At 39.2% G+C, this 24,749-nt stretch overlaps 1 protein-coding gene across 1 annotated transcript in view; it reads left to right on the top strand.

Moving 5' to 3' along the window:
* The window catches only part of LOC122787923 (dynein beta chain, flagellar outer arm-like), a 5,188,001-nt gene that overhangs the window by 4,337,762 nt on the left and 825,490 nt on the right, over positions 1–24,749 (top strand). The window contains exons 90-91 of the mRNA XM_044054850.1: positions 16,745–16,922; positions 23,505–23,661. Of these exons, the coding sequence (XP_043910785.1) occupies positions 16,745–16,922; positions 23,505–23,661 (335 nt within the window). The remainder of the gene's footprint in view (positions 1–16,744; positions 16,923–23,504; positions 23,662–24,749) is intronic.

The raw sequence follows: 24,749 nt of genomic DNA, 5'->3' as shown, positions 1-24,749 counted from the left end.
ACACATGCTGCCATCTCTTCCTCTTCTAGTGAAGAATTGATCTTGCACACTTCATCAGGCAAGTACATGACATCATTGAGAGGAGAACTCTGACGAGCACCTTGAGAATACATCCAGGGATGTTAACACTGCCTTTGCAGTGATTGGCTATCTGGACCATGCTTGTCTTGGTATGACCTTCAAAAGTGGTTCTTTGAGTGCTCCAATTCCATATTACTGATTGTATTTGAGACCAAGAAGTCTTATTCCCAATCTCACTTCAATCCTGAAGGAACAGACCTGTCAGGATAAAGAAAGCTGCACTGTGTTTTCCAGTGACTGCTTTGCTGGGTGGATCATACCCAGATATTAAATGTTCAATTATTTCTTGCCTGCTGGGATGTTTCCCACAGGTGCAGGAGCACAGTCTCAGAGAAAATGAGCTGATGCCAACAGAACCGTAACTGGCCTTTCTAACTTTAGTGCCCTGTTCTGTCTGTGCTTCTTTGGTTATTAGCATTCTGTCATCCAGTCTCCATTATTTGCACTTTGCATGTCAGATCAGCATTTGCCATTCAACAATTAGTATATCTGGGGGTCTCATTTTCCATTAGTACATAGTAAGGTGATTCTCTGAGACAGATGGACTAATAAGAATAGGTAGTCTTCCATGTTGTTACCCTTCACAGTCTGTTTAAGGGAGGAACTCTCAATATCGCTGTCCTTTGGGGCCCAGCCAGTGGCTTCCCTATATTTCCCTTTAAAACATCAAACGTCCTGGAGATTTAGTATAAGGATCTTCACATACTATATTTACCTGCACTTAGCAAAGAGAATCTGAGCTGTTAATGAGCAGCTTCATGTAATCAAAAGTACAGGATTTGTTTTCCTCTACCTCTTTTTGCCTAATGTGTGACTCAGAGGAAGTCACTTGACCAGCAAATGTTTAAAAAAAATGAAATGCCTTAGTTAGTATCTAGGATAGGAGGAGTATAGTTCTCAGGTCATCCCACTCTTGGAACCAATCTGTGCAGCCTGGAAGCATTTCAACTCTGCGCTGTCTGTTCCTAAGCAGGCTGGTGCAATGACATCCTGACTAAGCATCCTTGGGCAGATGTCTATGTGATCTATTCAGTTCCCCAGTGCTCACAGGGGTCACAGGACCTTTACACATTACAATCTAGTGAAAATATGAGACTGCCAACAGAAACCTTTGTCACATTTGGGCCTATATATATCAACTGTCTATTGTATAGTATAAATCTTGCCCCCAGTAAATTAGGGCCTGGAAAAGCTGGCAGAAATATACAGATTAAGAAGGATGTGTTCAAGTCCCATACCAAAGGCTTGACAATAGGTTTTCATATAATGACACTGCCATTTTGATTGCACTGAAACTACTGCCAGAGCAGCATATGTAGAAATGTGCATTTTCAGAATGTCATGGCTTCACCTCCCCTTGTTTAAAGATGAGCTTAGAGAGGCTATCATGACTGCATCCTTCTGGAGAGAATTTCTCTTTGGGTAGGGTCTTGGGGCCTGGAGGTATTTTTGATTCTATTAGTTTTTACTGCTTCTAGACCAGTCCTAGCTTTCTAAGAAGAAGATGTACCTAAATAAAATGAGGTGAGCTGCCATGCAGTGTTGCCTTCCCACAATTTTGTTTCTTTCTTTCTTAGGCAAAGGGCTCTAATCCAAAGATTCCTTGTTCACAAGAGGTCAAAAGGCTTCTTTCCCTTCCTACTTCCTGAACCTCATTAGGAGCATGCAGTAGTGAAGTTTAACAACGTGAATCTCCAGGAAACTATACATTTGATATTGTACAGGACCAGAATTGCATACAATAGATGCCTTTTGGAAGAGCAGTGTCTGTTATTCATGTAGGAGATTTATTTAGTTCATACTGGGTAATTAACAAATATAAATGAGGATAGCAAAATCATATACACCCAATCAACAGTAAATTACATCACTAACCTCTTAGTTCATTGCTTCATAGTTCATAATTGCATATTAGACTGTCAACCAACAGGACCTTTGTAAGTCTAGCTGTGCAATTCAATCCAATTTTGCCCCTATGTATCATGGAAGTTTACTAGAAGGGGTTATGTTAGTAAGTTTCTAGAGGTTATGTGGGGGGGGGGGGCATGTTCTTTAGTTGGACATTAGTTTCTGCCTCTGTCTATCAGGGACATAAAGCCCAGGCGCAGGGTAAATTTCCAGGTTTCCATTCATTGGTCAAGGTTATGCTTAAGTAGGGTTAAGGATGAACTTGCTTCACATGGATGGGGAGCCTGTTTCAAAGCATGGGGATCCTCTGAGACACTCATCTGGCTCACCAACATGCCTTTTTTATGTCATAAGCAAAATTTAAATCCTTGGATCTAGTGGTTTTGATGCTGTTCATTTTGTGAATGTTCAAAAGGTCCATCAGAGCCGAAAGGTAGGTATTTGTATGCCTTGTATGCCAGGTATAGATCGCCTCTCAGTAAATTTTAGGAAATAGAGTTTTAAGGCAACCCATACAGAACAATGTGTTCATACCTTGGATTCTCCTGGTAAGGAACTTTTGTGAGTGTTCCAACTGTTGCATATGTCTGGTCAGATACATGCCTTAGGGGACAATTATGCTTAATGATGGGTCTGATAAGGGCTGAATAAAGTGGATCTGTGACTTCCATGGGCCTGGATACCATGGCATTACTTATAACTTGGACAATATAGAATGATTTTCTTACTACATTGGCCACATGTTGGTCAAAGGCCAGATTACTGTCTACATATGTTTATTTATTTATTGATTTGATATTTGTTGACCAGGTTAGTCCTACTGGGCAGCAGCCCTTTTTCAGGGGAGGCCCGAGGAGAAAAACTCCAAAAAGTACAACTAACAAAATCATGTGACAGAGTTATAACTAAAATTACAATAATTACAATATGTATGAGATGTATGTTGAAACAACATGCTAGAAAATTGTCATTAAATTGAAAACATAACAGAGTAAAAGTTTCATTCAATAATCATTGTGTCCATGAGTATGAGGTAGTGTATGTTTCCTAGTCTATAGACTGGTTGTTAAAATCTCCCATGAGTAGGGTATTTGGTTTAATGGTGAGTGTCTCCAGTAGGTCTAGGTATGAGCTATGGAACTGTAGGGACATAGAGGGTGACCTATAGCTTGCTAGGATATAGTACAGAACTTTGTCTATGGTAATTTGCACATAGATAAAACCAGGGCATCATCTTGTCTAACCAACATAGAGTTACGTCTGTTGCTAATGTAGACTGAGACTCCTCCACCTTTTGTCCCTGTCTATGCAACTGATGGTTAAATATGTGGAAGGTACTGATGCCTTGCGATGCTGGAGTACTTTCTTTGAACATAAAGCATGTCTCAGTAATGGCACTGATGTTTACATTCTACAGAGTGAGAAAACCTTGTAGGGTGTGGAGTTTATTGTTTATGCTCCTAATCTTAAGCAATAACATACACCTTCTTTGCCTCTACTCTGAACAACCAACTGGCAGACTTTTGTTACAGGACTCCAAGTAAGAAGGCCTGTAAGACAGATAACTTTTTTCTTTGGACAGGAATGTTCCTGTATGCCTTTCCACCCTTTCCATTAATATCCAGGGTAGTCCTGAAGATTCAGGAGGAATCACCCAAGATCACTGTGGTGACTCTCATCTGTAATAACACCAAAAAACAGTAGGCAAGCAAAGGTCAAGCTGGATCACACAAACAAAGAACTTAGAAATAAAAGTGCTCAGACCATGACAGCAGATGATAAACAATACGATCAATGAAAGTCCGTACCAATCTAATAAAAAACAGAATTTTAATAGCAAAAAACAAGAAAAGTGAGCACTTTCACGGTTAATACAAACCATTTCATCAGACCATAAAAATAGTAAATACAAACTACAGAGATACCTAATTAAGCAACCAATCAGAATACAACAAAGCAATCACATGTTTACATTCATTCAAAACAACAACTTCATTCATAGATTAATCTAATTATTAAAATTCTGTTTTTATTAGATTGGTGATGTCTGACACATCCAACATCAGTCATCTTCAGTTGACTATCTCAATGATAACGTATTAACTCCTTTTAGGCACCTGCTTTCTGAGGACATGCAACAAATACTAAAATTAGCAAGAAAGCCTGCTACTAGCAAATCATATATTAATAAATGGAAAAGGTTTTCAAGTTAGTACCAACAACATAAGCAACACCCATTCAAGGTTAGTTGTTCTCTGGTTTACAATATTTGTGTGAATTATTATCCTATGGCCTTCCTTATCCTCAGTCAGGTCTCATTTATTGGCCATTTCAGCATGTCTGCCCATGGATCTTCCTCTTTCAAGGCAGTGTGATATCAAAATGTTCTTGAAAGGGGTTTTGCATAAATGGCCTCCAAGTACACTGGTTGCCCCTCCTTGAGATCTTAATTTTGTGCTGGGGAAGCTAATACTTGCTCCATTTCAACCACCTAATATGTCTGACTTGAGGTTCTTAACATGAAACACAGTTTTACTGATTGCTGTGACCTCTGCAAGAAGGGTATCTGAGATGCAAGCTCTTATGGTTAGTCAACTTCACCTTATTTTCTATAGGAACATAATTTCTTTGAGAACTAATCCTCTTTTTATACCCAAATTGGTATCCAATTTTACTTTGAGTCAATCTGTCCATCTCCCTGTTTTCTTTCCTCAACCTAAAAATGAGGGAGAAAGAATTCTCAGTAACTTAGATGTCCACAGGTAACTGAAGTAAAATCTTGGCAGAACCAAATCTTTCAGATCTTCAGATCAGTTAATTTCTTGTGAAAGTAAGATGGAACAGCCTATGTCAAAACAAACTATTTTCAAATGGCTGTCTAAAGCTATTACCCAATTTGGCTTTGTCAAGAGCAGATCCTGCCTTTTGAACTTGGTCGACTTTTTTGAAACAGTCACTAAGGCCATTGATGAGGGTAAGGCAGTTCACACAGCCTACCTTGACCTTGCAAAAGCCTTCGACACAATACCCCACTCGGGCATCATAGACAAACTCACCAGCTTAAATGTAAACCCATATGTCACAAGATGGGTTGCAAACTGGCTCAAGGACAGAACCCACAAGGTCAGAATTGCTGGAGCCATGTCAGACTCTAAGCCAGTCACAAGTGGTGTCCCACAGGGCTCAGTCCTGGGACCCCTCTTATTCGGCATTTATGTTTCCGAGGTGCAAGCAAACATAAGAGGATTGTGGCTGACAAAGTTCGCAGATGACTGCAAACTGGGCGCCATAATTGATACTCCAGCGGACACAAGCATCCTTCAGAGAGGCCTCATAGAAACAGATAATTGGTGCCAGAGCCATGGCCTTAAACTGAATGCCAAAAAATGTATAGTCATACCCTTTGGGAAAAACAAGGTACCCACAAATTAGCACATAGGTGGTAATCCATTAAGTACGGAAGAGGTAATCAGGGACCTAGGGACCCAAGTTGACAGTAACCTCTCATTTGACACTCACATTGCCAAGGTGGTTAGGAAGACCTTCTATATTGCCCACCTTATCATGAAGGGATTCTCATCCAGATCAAGAGAGGTCATTGTGCCCCTGTACTCTTCTCTTATCAGGCCCATGATTGAGTACAATGCCCCATTTGGGATGTATCTTACCCGACACCTGCAGCAGTTGGAAAGACCCCAAAAGTTCCTCACCAAGAGGATAAAGGGTCTCAAACATATGTCATATGCTGCCCGGCTGAAGAAACTCCAGCTCTATTCAGTCGCATACCGCCTACTCAGAGGTGATCTATGCCTGACGTACAAGGCCATGTCCAATCCGGAATTAATGGACATGCTCCACCTCAGAAAATCCAAATCCATCAGAGCCACGAGAGCAAGAGATTTGAACCTCAACACATAAATAAATAGGACGTGCTGGAAGGACAGATTCATAATCCAGAGGCTCCCTACACTCTGGAACAGAATCCTAGTCCACGTTAGGCAGAGCCCCTCACTAGCTCTCTTCAAGAGAAATCTTGACGAGTGGATGGGAGATCATAGGTTTACCCTGGGGGTCATCTCTGTGTCACTACTAGACAGAGGCACAGTAAACTAAACCCTAAATGGGCGTAGTATTCTCATCCCAAGGGGTGGCGAAAGCCGCACACACTCTGGCTAGGCTTGTAAATGCCCTAGGGCAGATAGCCTAGTATGAACCTATGAACCTTTTGCTATAGTCACTATGACATATATATTCCAGGTAGTGTCAAGTGTCACTTTAGGAGGGTCTTGGCTTCATTTATGGCTTTTTGGAAAGAGCTGGATTCTAGAAATATTCTAAAAGCTGCTACTTGGTCCTATGTACATACTTTTACAAAACACTATAAGCTTGATTCCTTTTCTTAAGTCTGGAGCAAGCTTTGGTAGGACCATTCACTAGGGGCTTTTGGACCCTTCTCCTTCCTCCTCCCAAATATAGTTAGCTGTGCTAATCTACTCATATAGTTAAGGCTATCACTGTAGTGATCAATATGAAGAACATAGTACAGATGTGTATGTTGAACCTATCATAATAATATTAGATGTTTAAATGATCACTGCTGCAGTAGCTGCTCTCTCCCTCCACCCCCTTGTTTTTTTTTTTTTTTTTTGGTGGTCTTTTTTATTCTAGGGTGTGGACAATTATTTATTTTAATAATTCCTAGCATTGATCTTTCAGGGCTCAGCCACCATCTCTCTGTTGGCATGAAAGCTCTGAAGATCTCCATGCCCAAACTTGTTTTCTAGTCAGTTCATTTGAAGCTGCTTGACAGCTTGGACACTTAGATGGTACCCTGAAGATTTGGACAGTGGCCAGTTGTTATATCCTTGGCAAGATATAACCTATATAGCTAAGGCAACTGCAGCAGTGATCATTCAAACATCTGCTGTTATGATCAGTTCAACTTATACAACCATTATTTCTCCAAGCTGGAGGCACTTATCTGTGATAAACTATTCTTGGACGTTTCAGAAGAACTATATGCCCTTTAGGTCAAGCTCACATTTTCTCCGGAAAGTTGTGTCATAAATATCCTTTACCAATCCCTTTATCATCCTGCTTGATTTGCATAGCAGTATCCATGACAGAAGGGGTTATTTCTATCCTGGATGTGCACCATCAGCTCAAGTTCTACCTGAAGAGACTGCACAGGTTTTAGAATGAGGAGCCAGCTGTTGATCTCCATTGTTCCAGGGAGAGAGGAACTTGCAAAGACTAATCAAATCTTTTGTTTCCATTACATGGTCTTACACTATCTGAAGAATGTGTATTCATTGTAAAGTGCTGCTAAAGAGGACTCAACCATGGCTGTGGATGCTTTCAGTACTTTCTTCCAAAATCCTTCCATTTTTAAATATTTGTGCTGCAGTCACTTTGTTGTTAGTTCATGCTTTCACCAAGCATCATTGCTTGAATTATTGGACTCATTGTTCTATACTCTTGTATTATTTCTCGGACTATACCTTTCATGGATTCTTGATTTGTACTGTGTGGGATACTTCTTAACATTTACCACTGCAGAAGTGATCCTAATGCAGGAATCATTTCTGGTTCATGCAGAAACCTTCTGGAGTTTATCTAGCTCTGCAGCTTAGATGTTTTGTCCTGACAAAAATGGCAGATGAGTTTTTACTTGCAGTAAGTGCTTGAAGAGATATCATTAGGGATAAGTACAAGTGGATTATGCTGACTCATGCACTTGAAATGTGGGGTAAACAAGTCCATCCACAAAAGCAGCATTTGTAAAAAAAGGCAGAAAGTACACATCCTGCACTTAGGTCTCAGAAGAAGCAAACTTCCTGAAGAGAACAATGCACTCCAGGTTAAAATCCAAGTTGTATTAAAACATTCAACCTTATATTTTCAGCTTTGCAGGTGTTGCATGACTCTTTCTGGCCAACAATTGGAGTGTGTTCGAGTTTCAGAAAATCTCATGATATCCACTGGAGTCGACTTGCACTGTAGTCTTTGTATCCTTATGTCTAAGGATGCTGAGGAATGGGAAAAATAAATGTGATTGTAGGAGGTAGGAGTATCAATGGTTAAAACTGGACTAAGACATCTAAAGTGGGTGATTATCACCCCAACGTTCCTAGTTTCTTTGTAGTTTCTTTGTCCAACAACCTTAAGTGGATTTCTATCTACATTAAGAAAATATATAATGTGTTGCATGTTTGTACTTAGCACAGTTTTTTTGTTTCCTGTCTTAGAGTTAGAGCTTTCTGAATGGACGTGTTTATCTGAGAGGCAGATGAGCTAGTCTAAGTCTCCTAGACTGATAATGTGGTTCCAGAAATGTAGCTGGCTCAATCAATGCCCAAGTCTGATACAATCCACTGCACCACCCTCTCAACTCTTAAAATGAAGAGCAAAAATAAGTAAGTAATTAAATAAATACTTACCTGTAATAATCTGATTACTACATGCCCCCCCCCCCGTTCCAGCCATTCAGGTCCCATTTCTGTGCCATGCCGCAAGAGTCCTTCCATACATTAAAAAAAATATATTTCTTCTTTTAAACTGTAGCAAACTTCTTCCTTCAAATGTAGAAACAACTGCTACAGTTTATAGCCAGCCTGCATGGAGCACAACAGTGCTCATGTATTAGTTTTTAAAAAAAGTCTTTAAAATGTAGCAAACTGCTTGCTACAAATGTAGCAAGCATTTGCTACAGTTTATATCTTGCCTTACCTACTCCTGAAACCTGTTTTGAAGGGGAGCTGACAGCTTTTTCATTGAACTTTACTTTTTTTTAATTACTATTGTATTTTTATCGGTAGTTATCTGTCTTATATTGAGTGTATTTTTATAGTGTTTATACACGGTCTGATGAAGTGGTAACCCCGTGAAAGTGCTCACCATTAAAAAGTTTATACTCAGCCTGCACAGAGCACTACAATGCTCATGTATTAGTTTTTCAATTTTTTTTATTTAAACTGTAGAAAACTGCTTGCTACAAATGTAGCAAACAGTTGCTACGGTTTGTCTTGCCTGGAAAGAGCGCTATGACACTCATGTTTTATTTAAGAAAAAACAGTCGCTACAATTTCTACCTTGACTGTATAGAATGCTATGTTGTTTGTGTTTTAGTTAAAAAAAAAAAAAAAAAAAAATTCTTACATTAAACTGTAGCAATGCTTGCTAGAAATGTAGCAAACAGTTTAAAGTACACATGGAGTGCTGCGGTGCACAGGTTTGACTGCAGATGCAATACCTGCTTTTTTAAAAATCGTCATTGCACTAAAGAATGCTTGGGGATGATAGATGGCTGATTGCGTCCACTGAACACTTTGTACCTGGGGCCATTTCCCCTCTCACTCCACCCTATATATGCTTCTGTGTGATTCTTTGATGTGTACCACTAGGAGGCGGACATACACCTAAATGCATGAGTGTAATCAGTATTTTCATTTATGCTCTGTTTGTCATGGTATACCTGAACTCTGGAGAAGAAGGTCTGTTTTAGTGCATCATGGGTAAAATGGGAGTGATTGGTGGCCTAGGAAAGTTTCAGATGCTGAGTTGCTTAATGACATTGGTCCTCCTATTGACAAGACTCGAAATGCCTACTCAACTGTAGTATTATGAAAAATACCTAACTTTTGTTTAGGATAGGTATCCTCATGCATCAGTACTTTACAGTTCAACTTATCTCCATTACTGTTTCATGATGCATGCTGCGGTGGTACAGGGGTAGTTTTGTTACCTCACAGCAAGAGGTTCTCCCGTTCGATTCTCGGCTGGGCTTAGGAGTGCCTTCTGTGTGGAGTCTGTATGTCCTCCGCGCGGTTGGGTAGCGTTCGAAAGACCTGTGTGTGTAAATGGTCGTGCCTTTGTTAAAGGTTGGGCATCGAGTTGGCACCTCGGCATTTCGTAAAAATCTACTGCCAATCATTAGCGGACCAGAGTTCTGCTGTGGCGATCCCTTACCAGGAAAAAACAAACAACAACAACAGTTTCATTATGCACGGCAGCAATATATTTAATTCTGTTTCAAAAAGTGATGTTGCATAAGACATTCAAATTACCATTTTGGGATAGAAAATAATATACAGTTGTTCTACTTCAGAAACTGATAATGCTCATATTCATGGGAAACTGCAAAGAAATGCCTATACTATTAAGTTCAGAACCTGTCTTCATCAGATTAAATGCTGGCTTGCAACTTTTATAATTCCTAGTACGTTTACTTACAAACATACTAATATATTATGTTTATGATATTACTTCTATAACAGAAGCAGTAGAATTGTCCAGTTATTAAGGTGGAATTGATATAACAGTGTGAAGCAAAAATATCCTTTGGTGGAGAGCATCATTTTGATATATATCTGAGAAATAGCAGAGCTGAAATTTAGGAAGTGGTCAGAAAAAGTTGCTTTTCTTACTATATCTGAGTTTCTTACTTGGTAATTCCCTCCAAACCTTATATACTTTTGAATCCTTTTCTTTTCTCATGTGACATTACTTCTTTTTTGAATTCTGCTACCTTCAAAGTTCCTTTATGAGACACATCTTATTAACAGTAATGTGTGGAACTTGCCAGCTAGTATAGTAATTGCCTATAGGACCAAACATCGTGTTAAATATTCCATTCTTTTTTGTGAACCTTCTAAAGTAGAGCGAGAAGTCTTGTGCTGTTAGTTTATTATCCGTATAACTGCCTGTTTTTGTCTTAATGGTGTTGAAAATATTTTACTGGTGGTTATATACTTGTTCTAAAGGGGAGATAAATCTCTTTGTGCCTCCTGAAAATGGCCATGAATTTGGAATGTGACAGCTAAGTTAATAATTGTTGCTACTTTTCCGTTAACGGGGCAACACTTCTAATGAGTGTTTTCCATTATGGGGCCAACATCGGAAAAGTGCCTTCTTTTCCAAAAGGCATTTAGTACATAGTGAAATCACTGCTTATATCCTTGCTTTCATTAAATACATTCCATCACAGCAGCAAAATAGCAGCCTAAATCAAATCAGTCAGCGTCCGTGTGAATAGCCTTTATGTATGTCACTTTGGAAGAAATAGAATTAGACTATTGAAGTTGGATCGCGGTTAAGAAAGAAAAGAGAGGATTGCATTTCAGACACTGTTTTGGACCTGCAAATAGTAGCTTGAAAAGCCTCCATACTGAGATTGCTGCTGGTAAATACTGGCAAAGTAAGGTAGCTTTGCTGAAATACTTTTGGCAGCAAATGTTTTCAACTTTGAGGTGAACTAATGGCTACAGCTGGAATGCTGCACCTTATGATAATGGCTGTGGGGCAAAGCCAAGATTTCTTGGGTGCTTGGTCTGCATATAGTGGGCAAACCACTTTTTTGGTTTTGAAAAAAAAATGGGCTGCACCAAAAGGAAGTGCTTGAGCTGTAAGCAAGAATGACACAAATGCATAAGTAAAAGAAGGATGATGTTTACTATGGATCAGTAAAGTTCGTTAAGGTTTTACTCTGGAAAATAGTGTCACCATCATATAACTGGAATAGATTCACTCTATATAGTCAGCAGTCCAAGAAGCGATGTTGTGTCTTTTGGATAGTTTTCTGTTCTGGATAAAATGTAATAATCATCTGTGACAGGAAAGTGTGTGTGTGTGTGTGTGTGTGTGTGTGTGTGTGTGTGTGTGTGTGTGTGTGTGTGTGTGTGTGGCCCACTTCAGCAGCAGCTGTGAGATCAGTCCGAGCGCTTGCTAAGATTGCAAACGGTCATTTTGAAGTGTTGTCCTGATAACGGAAAAGTACCCAATTACTAAATGAACAAGCACAACAATATAGTAAGTTTGGGATATTATGTTTGAAGACTGAAAGTTAGAAGGTTGCTTTTAATTTAGGATTAGAAAGCATAGCATCAGAAATGGCACTAGCTATGGTAACACATTTTCGGAAATAAATGCAGCAGTCTAATGTTGACATGTCTTCACTCAAAATATCAGTTATAGCACTTATATTACATGGCCTGAAAAATACCAACAACCTAACAACAATAACTATGCCACTTTTCTTCAGTTTTCAAATCAGTAACCTGCCTGGATTTGGAAAATCGTACATGTCACATCTGTCAGAAACTGTAATAAAGGCAATAGTATTATTTTGGGGAAAATACTGTATATTTTAAAAGTTCTGACTGTGGTGCATACATTACTCTATATTAAGTTTAATAATTTCACAGCAAATATGAATTATTTTTATAATGCTTTTTCCACAATAAAAGTAGTAAAAGTTCTGGAAGTCTGTTTCACCAAACTAGAATAAAATGTATTTGGTATAGAAAATTCATTTGAACTGGATAAAAAACATACACCTATAATATTGAAAAAGAGCTCTGGGGAAACTACTGCATTTTTAATGTTGAAAGAAAATATTATGATTTTCCAAATAAAGATGGCAGTGTTTGCCAACCTTAATGCAGTATCAAAATGTTGTAATGTTTTCCTATGCCAGCACTTTCTTTTTGTGCATTCTAACCATCAGTCCACTCCTAGAGTTATTGAGCACATTCATTCTCAAATTCAAGGAGCCACGCATGCGATACATGTAGTGAGAGAGACCCAACTAGAGAAGCCATCATTCAGGCTGGTATGGAGGAGTTTTTGTCCCTTGTAGCATCCCTTCTTCCTCCTGACAACAAAGTAGGAGTGTTTTGTCGCATAGGGCATATTTAAAGGTAGACCACAATTGTCCACAGGCTAGAGAGCTGTATGGCATCTACATTGAGGACAAAGGCTATGAATACATTTCAGTTAAGTGCTGACCCCTTCCGTGGTGGCTTACATGGACAATTGCATAACTGTGGTGAGTATACAATGTTCTCTAATTTGTGTACACATTCCAAATCAAATGCTTATAATGAGGTTACCAAAAGTGGCCTGGTATTTTCAAACCCACATACCTAGTTCATGGCTGTACCTTTTACCCCTGCAAGCCTCTGCTTACATGGTGGCAAACAGAAAGCTGGACCACCATGCCCTCCAAACAGAATGGGCAAGCCAGCATCAGTCACGGACTACCACTCCAAACCACTCTCCACCCCCTGGCTCCTCCATTACTCAAGCTGCTATTTGAACTCAGGTAATTTGGATCATAGTCTGAGCTTTATCTCTCTCTGCCATGTAACTGGGCAAAATTTAGCAATTTTAATATTTCATCACAAAATTCCAGTATAATATTTTGGCCATTTCCATTGGTATAGAAGGTTAAAGCATGATTACCCAGATAGCCCAAGTTTAACTAATAGACCAGAAGCCTGTTGGAGATGGTAGGGGAAGGAGAGGAATGATATGGCTTAAGCCTGCTCACCTTTCTTCAGGGAGAGGGAACAGAGGTGTGTTCATGGGTGCACACTCTGCAGGGAGAGGGAACAAGTGTGTGCTCATGGATGCATACTCTGCAGGGAGAAGGAGCAGGTGTGTGTGCTCATGGGTGCACACTCTGCAGGAAGATGGAACAGGTGTGTGCACATGGGTGCACACTCTGAAGGGAGAGGGAACAGGTGTGTGCTTGTGGGTGCACACTCTGCAGTAAAGTTACTGGAGGAGTTTAGAGATCAAATGTAAGTGCTTGACTACAAGGGTGGGGGCAGGGCCAATTGATCACATCACGCAGAAGCATGGCGTGCATTGCTTAGGCCAATTTCAAGTCATCCTGTTGGGTGCTAATAAGTTAGTACTTAGGAGTTAGGGTAATAAAGAAAATCTCTGATCTTCCTCGGTATGATGGAATGACTTCCAGTAGGATCACCCTCCCATAATGCATTTGCAGTATGGCTTTAATGTAACAGGAATTAATGGGTCAGTAGAGCAGACAGGATGGTAAGCTCAGTGGTCATTGGAGGACAAGATTGAAAAAAAGTTCAGCATAATATTTTTTGGTGCAACTTTATGAATATATTAGCAACAATGTTTGCACAAAGTATAGAAGGTGATTTCTGAATACCTGAGCAAAGTCTTATTTGGTTATGGAAAGGATGAGCTTAACCTCAGTCTGACATATTAAATCACATATATGACTAGCTTTGAATAAATGACTGTATCATTAATTGGCTGAAAAATCAGTTTAAATTGATGGTATTTTTGCAATAACTTTATTAGATGCTGGATTACAAATGTTGTCTAGTGATAATATTTTATGTCTGCATTCTGTAAATATTCTATTGGTCCTCTCCAAGTCCGGAAGTTGTAGGATACACAAAATCTCCCACCATCTGATTTCAAACTTGCTATTCTGTAAATGAAATAATTTGCTTTGTAAAAAAAAGTCTAAAAAAACTTTTAAAATATGCTTTGGAAGTTTGGAAGTAGATTGCAAAATCAATGCATCCATTAACAACCCCCTTTTCCCATTTTTACGTATGGAGTCAGTGTATGACTTTAATCAATCAATTAGAGCCAAGATTCTTACCGCAAAAAGAATAAAATTTGTCTTACAGCCTTGAAACTCTATGCCAAAAAGGTGACCAATCATTTGTTGAAATAGCCCTTGAATGATATTAAACCAGCAAATATTTCTGAAATTAAATACATGCTCTGTGTCTGTTTCCAAATAATGAAAATGCAGTTTTAATAAAAAAAAATGAAAAAAATAAAGAATGATGCATATCTTGTTAATTCAGTATTAAAGTTCAATGTCAAGGCAGTCAGACCAAAAGTGACATGATCAACATTTCAGGTCAGTGAACTGCAATTCATTCACTTGCTAATTTACTTTAATAAAGGCATAATAGAGCAAATATGCAAATTTCAGGTAACTGCATTTTGCTTTATCTAATTTAGTGGATGCTGCTGGATTTAAGTCAAGCAGGTTTCTGAGGTCTTTAGAAATAACAGTTTTATTAGCCATATACACACACATACATGTATATTAGATCTACATCTATATATTTATTGATCTATTTTATCTAATTTTATTTTTTTATATTTTTATTTAAGTTTTGAAACATCGAAATGTAAATAAAAAAAAATAAAAACAAAGAAATCTTTTTTTTTTTTTTTTACATTTTTGCAGGGGAGCAAGCCCCCCTGCACCCCCACACCCACTGCTAATTAAATATACCTAATCCAAGATTGCACTACAGCAAGGAAGACGGTAAATATACCACTCCATGCTGTACAGCGATCTCCATTTAAATGGTTCAAAGTTTCAAAACTTCGATCTTGTGGTCTTGATCATAAAAAATTGGAAGTTTTGAAACTTCAAGATTTAGAAGTAGACCCATATACACACACACACACACACACACACATATATATATATATATATATATATATATATATATATATATATATATGTTAGTAAAATTGTTGATTGTGTTATAGGACTGAAGCTGCTTAAATGTTTTCACTTGTTTTATAAATATAGATTTTTCATGCATTGAGGCTATCTCGACATATGAGTAGTAGTATGTTATGTATGGCATTTTCAAACTTTTGCAGTTGATATTTTTGCAGTCAGCTTTGGGTGTGTTAGATTAAATGTGGTAGAAAATATCTATAAACTTTGGACCTAAGACTTTTGTAGATGTGCTGGCTGAGCAGTAGTGCCCTTGAAGCTGGCCATCTGCAGACACTGAGTTATAGCACTGTAACTGCCGTCAAGTTTGATGAACTGTGGTCGGGGCTGTCAGTCTGGTATCAGCCTGTTGGAAGCTATTGGATTACATTTCTTCTCTGCTGGTGCATTAACATGGACTACAGTAGCCACACACCCACATCTGTGAATCTTCCAGGCATATCAATGTCCTTTTTCATTGTGTAGTAATACTTTATGCATACCATGTCTGTGAATCTTGCATGCAGAAATTTAAAAACGCACTTGCACTTTAGCAAAAAGCACTTTTTCTTAATTTGGAATATTTAGGTTTTTGGGTTAAGGAAACAGTCTTGAAATGGGAGTTGTCAGTGAAATTATTGATATTGAGAAATAAACATTATTCTGTACTGTCGAGAATTACAACTGGACATACTGAAAATATGTGCAGTTGCTTTCTTCATTATGCCCACTCCCTTTGATATGTGATCAATTAAAATGCAGGTTTAGTTTAAGTTGGCATTACTTTAGTGTCGTGTGGTGAGTGCAGTGGCTGAACTGTGATGCCAGGCAAACAGCTGATGTTGCTGACCATGATCTGCACATCACATACCATGTACCTGATGACGACTCAGGATGTCCACTAACAGGGCATCTATGTGCTGCTTGCACAGGCAAAAGTTGGGGCAATAGTTAAATTACATGCCATTGTATATTGCTGTAGTTACTTGTGTAGTCAGTTATTTAACGAAACATGGGTAGCCAGGATTAGTTCAAAGCTAGCACCACAGCATCCCTGCAGCAGATGTCAGCATCAGACTGTGCTGGTGTACACATCATCAACCTGACAGAAATGTTCAAATTTTCAGTGTAGGTCTTCTGCTTCTTTTCTTGGGGCCATAAATAGTTTAGTTGTCTGTTTTATTGTTATGGAAAATAAAATATTGAATTATACCTTAAAGTGTGTTTTGCTTTGCCATGTTGGGAAACATTTAGTTGAGTAATGATAGTTTTCTGAAAACAAATGATAGTTTCAGAATGTCAAAACATTGATGTCAGAATGCAAGTAATACAGGAGATTATTTTAGAGTTTATTTAATATATTTCCTGTCTGTCACATTAATGCGATGGTATATGATATATATAATCAAGTACTATCAAACAAATTCAAGAAGTTTAAAGTTGTCATTATTTTTATAGGTTATTGATACCATCCTGTTCTTTTCTCTGAAGTTACAAAATCCAAGCGATGAGTTTTCTGGCATGATTGTCAAAGAAGTCACTTCAGTTTACACAAACCTTGTCACCAGTATTGATGATACACTGTACATTGAAATACTGGTGAACGATATAATATCACAGTGCCTGAAGCAAAGTGGTAAGCATTCTGAAAGTTATAGAAATTGTTTTCCTTTTTTTGTATCCAGGGATAAATTATAGGCTTTTTTGCAAGAGTTTTGTAATAAAGGCATATCTGAGTGATGCTATTTCAGAAGGATTATATTTTAAAATAAGAATATGAGAAAATAGGTAAAAATAGTCCCTTGTTCAGATTGTTGAAGTGTTACAGGATTTAACATTTCAGATGAAAAAGGCATTTTTGCTGTTTCTATAAAACAGTGATGTACCATCTCCCATGGGAACAAGTGACACTTTTAATCTAGCACAAGTTCAGGAAAATGGTAGTGAAAGTTTACCCAGACTTTATTTCTTAGGTGGTAAATGTTTCTTGTAGATTAAAGGGTCAGCAAGGAGGGGTCATTAGATGTTCATCATACTGATCACTGCTAAGGATATAACAGCTGGCCAGCTTCCAAAGCTTCAGGCCACCTTCCACACACCCACACCATTAGTCAGCTCAAGCTGAGATGACTAAAAAAGCAGGCTTGGGCATAACTCCCTTCAAAGCTTTCATGCAAGCAGAGATAAGGAGGATAAGGCCATTACAAGGACAATGCTAGGAAAACAAAAGTAAAGATATCCTTCCTTATCAATGTTACAGTATTCCCTAGATGTGTGATATGCTGCTGAGCATAACCTAACATCTGGGCGGCATAGCAAAGCCTTTAGATCATCACAGCAAAACATGTCAGCTGTATACTCCCTGAATAGGGCATAAAGGTGACATATGAACATCCAGTCCTTAGAAAGGATCAAGAACATCTTCCCTAACAAGAATCTTGTTAATAAGTTCAGTCCTTAGAATGTATCAAAAACATCTTTCCTAATAAGAACCCTGAGAATCCCCCAGGCCTTTTGGAAATGCTCAGCCATGGTTCCCCATCAATATCTGTGGGAGAGGTTTGCATAGCCTTAGAGGATGTGTGAGAAGCCATTTCCATGCCAGGCTCCTACAAGGTCATGGCAGAGGAAACCGGTATCAGCACTCGATGGTCTTCTGTGTCTTTGTCCACCTCAACAGATACATCCAGAGGAGGTTGGACAGCAATAAAATTAGACTGAGATTTTTTGGTCTTCTTTTTAAGAGATGACTGTACCTCAAGTTGGGCGGGTTAATCCATGGTACTCTGGATTAAAGGTTTGAGGTGTTGGTTCTCAAGATAAATGGACAAAGAAGACAGGTGGCTGCAAGGAATTTTGGGAACAAAAGCCTGATAAATGGTACACTGGGTATGATCATGTGAAGCATCCAGGCAGAATAAACACTTCTCATGACAGTCCTTATGGGGAATCTGCCATACACACTGACATTTTCCCTTCCTGGATGTCATGAAACCTAAGTACACAAAAAAGAAGTAACCCCAATGGGGCACTTATTTATAAATGTGTCTGTAGAAAACCAGCTCAGTGAAGGGCATTCAGACCGACATTCATCTGTGGTGTTCAGACTGGTGGCAAAGAAGTTATGAGTACTGATCATGTGTACTTTGCCTTTATGCCCTACACCTGTGTAAAAAGAGCATACACCTGTCATACAACACTGTGAGGATGTAAAGGCCTTGGTGTACTGGCTGGATGTTGGGCTATCCTTAGCAGGAGATCCCACATCTGATGAATACTGCAACAGTGAAAAGAAAGACTTCTACTGTTATGCTAAGATTTTCACACAACTCTACTTTTTAAGATAAGTCCCCTCAGATTTCTAAAGGCCAAAGTCCTTACTTCCCTGATAAATCTGTCTGTATCTCACATTCTCTCTCTCCCTTTCCACTCAACCAGGTTTTCTTATCCCTCAGACTCTCCCTGTCTCTACCTGCTGGGCAACAGATTACCAAGGAGTCTTGGGTCCTTTCCCTTATTCAGCACAGACATTTCATGGTTTGGAAGTTCCTTCCCCCATTCTCAGGCCTTCCTCAGCCTTCTGCAGACCAACTCTCTCATTTTCCAGTCATCCTGTAGGAGTTGTTGGATCAAGGAACTATTCAATCTGCTCCAGCATCTGTTCCAGCAATCAGGGGGACAGGGTTCTATTTCAGAACATTTCTGGTGCTCAGAAAAGAGAAGTCATGGAGACCTGTTCTAGACATTTCCTTCTTCAACACCTTCCTAAAAGTGCCTTCCTACAGGATATTATCTCTTATGATTCTTTTCCCTCTCTTGCCTCCCAACGCTTTTCTGGTCTGTTTAAATGTAAAGAATGCCTATCTTAATATTCCCATTCATCATCTTTTCAGGAAATATTTGCATTTCTCTGTTTTTTCCTCACATTTTCAGGTATCTGCTTTCCCTTTTGGTCTTTCTGTGGTCCCAAGGGTGTTCTCCAAATGTCTGGCTCATGTGATGGCCCTCTGCAGGCAACAGGGGATTCAGGTATTCCCATATCTGGACGACCTGCTTCTTCAGGCTTTCTCTCAAACCCATCTGCTTCAAAATCCACACTTTATTGTGTTACTCCTGCAGAGCCTGAATTTTACTTCCAATCTCTATCTCAAGAAGTTGGTCATGACTCTTTCTCAGGAGCATGTTTTCCTGAGTTGCAGAATTGAGACAATTCCAGTGTTGGCTTCTCTTCCCCCTTCAAAAGTTCTGTCCCTGACAGCTTATTTTCAGTTTCTGCTTCCTCTCTCAGTCCTTCCTGCTGAGGAATTTGTCAGAGACCTGGGGTTCATGGCATACGCCATTCCCATGATACCCTTTGCCAAACTTTATATGAGGAATTTCCAGTTAGTATCTCAAGACTGTTTGGCTCGGGCATTGCCACCCTCTGGAATTTCCAGTCCCTCAATTTCCATGTCTCAGACTCAAGATTCTTTGATTGATTTGCATATTTGTCTCACTCCAGGTTTGCCTTTTCAGTCTTCTCCTCTTCCTCTGGGATGGGGAACCTCTTCCAGCAATCCGAAAATTCAAGGTCTCTGACCCCCTCCATCAGATGTCAGATCACATAAACATCAAAGAGCTGAGTTCACTCATCCTTGCTCTGCACGCCTTTCACTTTCTTTGGGTACCAGACTCGCTAAAGATTTTTACAGACAGCACTACAGTCATGTGGTACATCAATAAACAGGGAGGCACAAAGTCTTATCTTATTTGCAGACTGGTAACTCAGGCCTGGGACATTGGTATCCACTGTCATATCAGTCTTCAGGCAGTATAAATTCCCTCAGAAAACAACCTCATGGTAGACTGTCTGAGCAGGTCCAAGACACAACCTCAAGAATGGATGTTTCAATGGGAGGTGGTTCTGGGCATTGTACAACAGTGGTGGACTCCTCATGTGGATTTCTTTGTCTCCTGTCTCAGCAGACAACTTCCTGTATTCTGTTTCAGGACTCCCAGTTCTCTGTCTTGGAAGGTGGGTGCCGTGCCCTTTTCTTGGTAGGGGATATGCCTTTTCTCCTCTTCCCCAGTATTCCAGGTTCCTGTACAAGATTATGAAGGACTGTCCCAAAATCTTACTGATGACTTCTATTAGGCCCAAACAGCACTGGTTCCCCCTTCTCTTTTACCTGGCCAGGGACAATGATTCCAAGTTACCTCACAGCTTAGATGTTCTCACACAACACAAGGGATCTCTCATTCACCCTCACTTGTCCACACTTCAGCTGACACTTTGGATTATGGGGTTTTGATCCCCCTTTAGAAGCCATTTTTCTGAAGGAGTGCTTAGCGTTCTGCAGGAGGCCAAGAAACCCACTACCAGAGAATCCTGTGTAGCTAAATGGAAGACATTTTTCTGTTTGGTGTCTCAAGCATAACCAGGATCACTTTCAGTGGAGGTCCCTTTGGTTCTTTCCTATTTGTATGAATTGCTCAATGCTGGCCTAGCTTATTCTTCTGTTAACGCTCATTTGTCGGAAATTTCTACCTGTCTGCCTTTGACTTGTTGCTTTGAGGTCAAGCCATTTCTTAAAGATAGCCTTCATATTGGGCTTCCAAGGTGACCTATTTCCCCTTCTTGGGGCTTTAATTTTGTCCTTGAAAAACTCACCCAGGCCCCTTTTGAGCCTGCTTATTCTTCCACTATGAAACACTGCACCTGAAAGATTGTTTTGTTAGTGCTTGTTACTTTATCTAGAAAGTATTTGAAATTCAGGCTCTTATGGCAGTTTCTCTTTTTTTGTTGTTTTCATAGGGGCAGGGTGTCACTGTGTACTAATCCTTCTTTTATGAACAAGTTGGTTAATGCTTTGTTCCTGAATTAGTCCGTTCAACTCCCTTCCTTTTTTCCTTCTCTGCAGACTGCTAGTAAGAAGGTGCTTCACACCTTGGATTTACATTGACACCTTGGATATTATTTGGACAAAATTACGGTCTTTAGAAAATCTGAGCAGCTTTTTGTTTGTAATAAAAGGACAATGGGTTTGGCTGTTTCTAAACAATTAATTTCTTCTTTACTTGGAATCAGCAGGCTGCACCACCCAGAGTTCCCACTGCATGTCACCCAAAAAGTTGGCCAAGCTGCCTCCCACCACCCAGGATGGGTAAGTTGTGTACTGCTCCATTCCCATCTTTCTATCCCTCGCCTTCCAGCCCTGATGACCTCTGAATATGGGTCATCTGGGTCACAGTAAGGGCTCTATCATTCTCTGCCATAGAAGGGGATAACCAGCTCCGTTTTGAAGTCTGGCTGGGCATTTCAAATGATTTTAGTTCCCCAGCTTCTTCAGGGCACATTTTGTCTTTCTTCAACTCCCAGTACTCACCAGCATGTAACCATCTTCCCACACACACACTTGAGTGTCATTTTTTCCTCTTTTAGCCACATTTGCTGCTTCTTTTTATTACATTACTTCTTTCTGCTCTCTTTTATTGTATTCTTGTAATAATAATAACCAAAAACAAAAGAATAGTAATAGAATAACTTTCTAGTAGCTTAAATGGTAACAGACAACTGTTTAATATAAGCACTGTAACTTTAATTCAGATAGTAAATTGCAGATCTAAAGACTGTTGCTTTTTCACTTTGTAGAAAATTGTCATTACTGAATCTTGCATTGCTTCCAGTTTCTTTTGCATATATTATGCAGACCACTAGAATATTGTTAACTAATGGTGGCTGCCATTGCACATTGAGACCCTAAGTTAAAGCCAGGACAACTGAGTTGCACATGGTACCTTGAATGTTTCCTTTGACAAGTGCATAGAAACAGTAAAGAAGTCCCAAGATCAGCATTCATTCATTTATTTTATTAATTGATTTACTCTTTCTGAAGGTATCCAGGGTTCCTCTTTTTATCGGGGTGAATTGTAATGAGATATTAGAATTTTTCTTTAGGCTTCAAAGAGCATATTCATAAGTTACAACATAATTTGTGAGTGTACTCTACTTGTATACATGATACGTAAGACCAGGGTTCAATGGTTTTATAAAATAAAATCATTTAGCTACTGTGAGACTGCTGCTACAGGCACAGCAAAGACTGAATAATAATGAATGATGAATGATGCTAGATGCTCAGGTATGTGTTCAGGGCATATTACAAGTAATGTCACTGCCTAAAAAATGTAATAAAGTTTGAGGGCTAGTATGCATTTACTATATCATAACCCATTCAACATTTTGCTATAAGACTTGTTTCACATTAGGAGACACAACAATGAATCTTAGCATTTTGGTGGCTGCAGCATGGCAGATAAATCGCAGTCTATGAACCAACTGACCTAGGATTGAGTACTGGTACAGATGCTGGAAACACCAGATAGGGATACAGAGGAGTAAAAAGATGGCATCTGTTTGGATAATCATTTGAATTGTCGGGGCCTGCTAGACCAAGTCTCAAAACACCGAATAGCTGATAGAATGGACTTACATATACTAAGTCCAATATTCTGTTTCTCAGAATATTCCCTTTTCTCCAAGGTATGGCAATCTTGGGAGTTAGTGTATATATGTTTGGAGGATGTTGGGAGGCTATAACACTACCGTCCAGTGAGGGGAACCACCTTCCTCGCAGCCTTTCCAACCAATCTGGAGACAGTCACGGCACACTGCTGCAGAGGAAGTGTGCCTGACTGTGTCTAGCTCTCCCAGAGATAGCCCTCCCACCCCCACCCTAGAGAGATTTTCAAGATTCACTCTTCTCTGGGTTTTCAGTCTTTTTTTTTAGATCTTTGGTACTCGGCAAGTTGAGTGCTGACATTTCAGTAGGGAGCCATCTGTATGACTGTCCTGGGGATAGGTTGCAGGACATGCCATGGGGTAAGTGTTCTGCTACTAAGTCTCCAGTTGAGATTGTAGAAGTAACAGGAGCTGTTTGCTCCTGGATGGGAGAGTGAATATGCCTGATTGGATGTTTCACATTGGATGTAGGTAAAGGCTCCAGGTGTCCTAACCTTAACACTTGCATTCTACACAAAGTGGATATTATGCTAGTATAACAGAATCATTTGATTTCTCCATGCAGGCATTTGGACAGATGATCAGTAAACATAGAGGGGCCATAAAATTAACAAAAATGTACATGTGACCACTTTAAGGAAAGGTTTGGGTGTTTAGAATGGTGAATGGAAATCCCTGAAAGTGTAACAGAAATTCCTGTATTTTTTTTTTTTGCAGGCAATATAGTTATTGATCACCTCGTTATCCCAGTGCCTCCTGTCAATGTAATTCCTGTGAATTATGGGTCATGGCTAAAGGACAAATTAGCAGATCAAGGCTCCAAGGGAGGACTGTCACTGAATGAGAACATAGAACAAGCATACAATGACACATGGTAAGACGTATCCAGTGTTTATATTCATGTTGAGTATGCAGTGCATTCAGTCTACATACTGTCCAAATAATTAAATAATAATAATAATCAGCAAAGGAAATATTTAAAGCAGTACTTTTTGCATTGCACTAAACATGTTCCTGCATGCCATTGCTCGGCACAAAGACACATGCTAGCATTTGTATAGGTATTATTCACCCAGTCATAAAATGATTATTGTTTTGGAACACAAATGCAGAGGACAGATACTGCCAATCCTTATTGGATTTGCATAATCATAAGCTGGAGAAACATTTTAATGGTTTAATTATGTTCTTTTTTTTGTTAATGAGGTGACTACAGGATTGATTCTAGCTCATGTTCTTATTTTCAGAATGTGAAATGTCAATGGCGCCATGTTAATATGAAATGTTTGTGATAAAGGTCACTGCTGCCAAAATCCCTAGATTAAATAGAATATTGCTGAATGTGGGTATCAGTCCCTCAGCCTGATTTTTATTATCAGTCTAACATATTTTGAAAACCTGGATATAAAATAGAGTACACTGCATGCCCAGCTCAGTTCTTCTTTTGCCCCTTTAAGTGAACAGTAAGCCTAAGTCTTATTATTTGGTATTTTTTTAATTTCATTTTATATTTCTATTTTATCCTTTGTTGACTGGTTTAGTCCCACTTTGTCATTTATCTAGCTTTTAAAGATGATTGTGTCTTGTTTATGATATTGTACTATTCTAATGACATCTGAGAGAAAAAATAGGAAGTACTCTTGTATTAAATTCCTATCTAATGATTTCCACATTTGTTATTAGTTATGGATGTGAAGATGATACCTATAATACCCAGATATGGGCATATACTAGTGGAATCAGATTTTTATTGAGCCAAAATGGAAGCCAAGACACTGAGTGATCTCTGCACAGGGTGTGTGAGCTGGCTGGAGAAGTGGCTATTTTAGGTCCTAGATCAGGCACATGCTCATAGTCCATGTCTCATTGCCCTTCCAGATCTATGTATTCATTTTTATTATGTTAAGTGTTAGAGCTGAAGAAAAGAAATACTTCAAGCGTAAATGGCACTTCTACCTACAG

Source organism: Protopterus annectens, chromosome 13.part0 (assembly GCF_019279795.1).
Source record: "Protopterus annectens isolate FY-2018-M chromosome 13.part0, PAN1.0, whole genome shotgun sequence".
NCBI lineage: Eukaryota > Metazoa > Chordata > Ceratodontiformes > Protopteridae > Protopterus > Protopterus annectens.
Note: the sequence above shows the minus strand (reverse complement) of the source record. Positions and strands in the feature narration are given on the sequence as shown.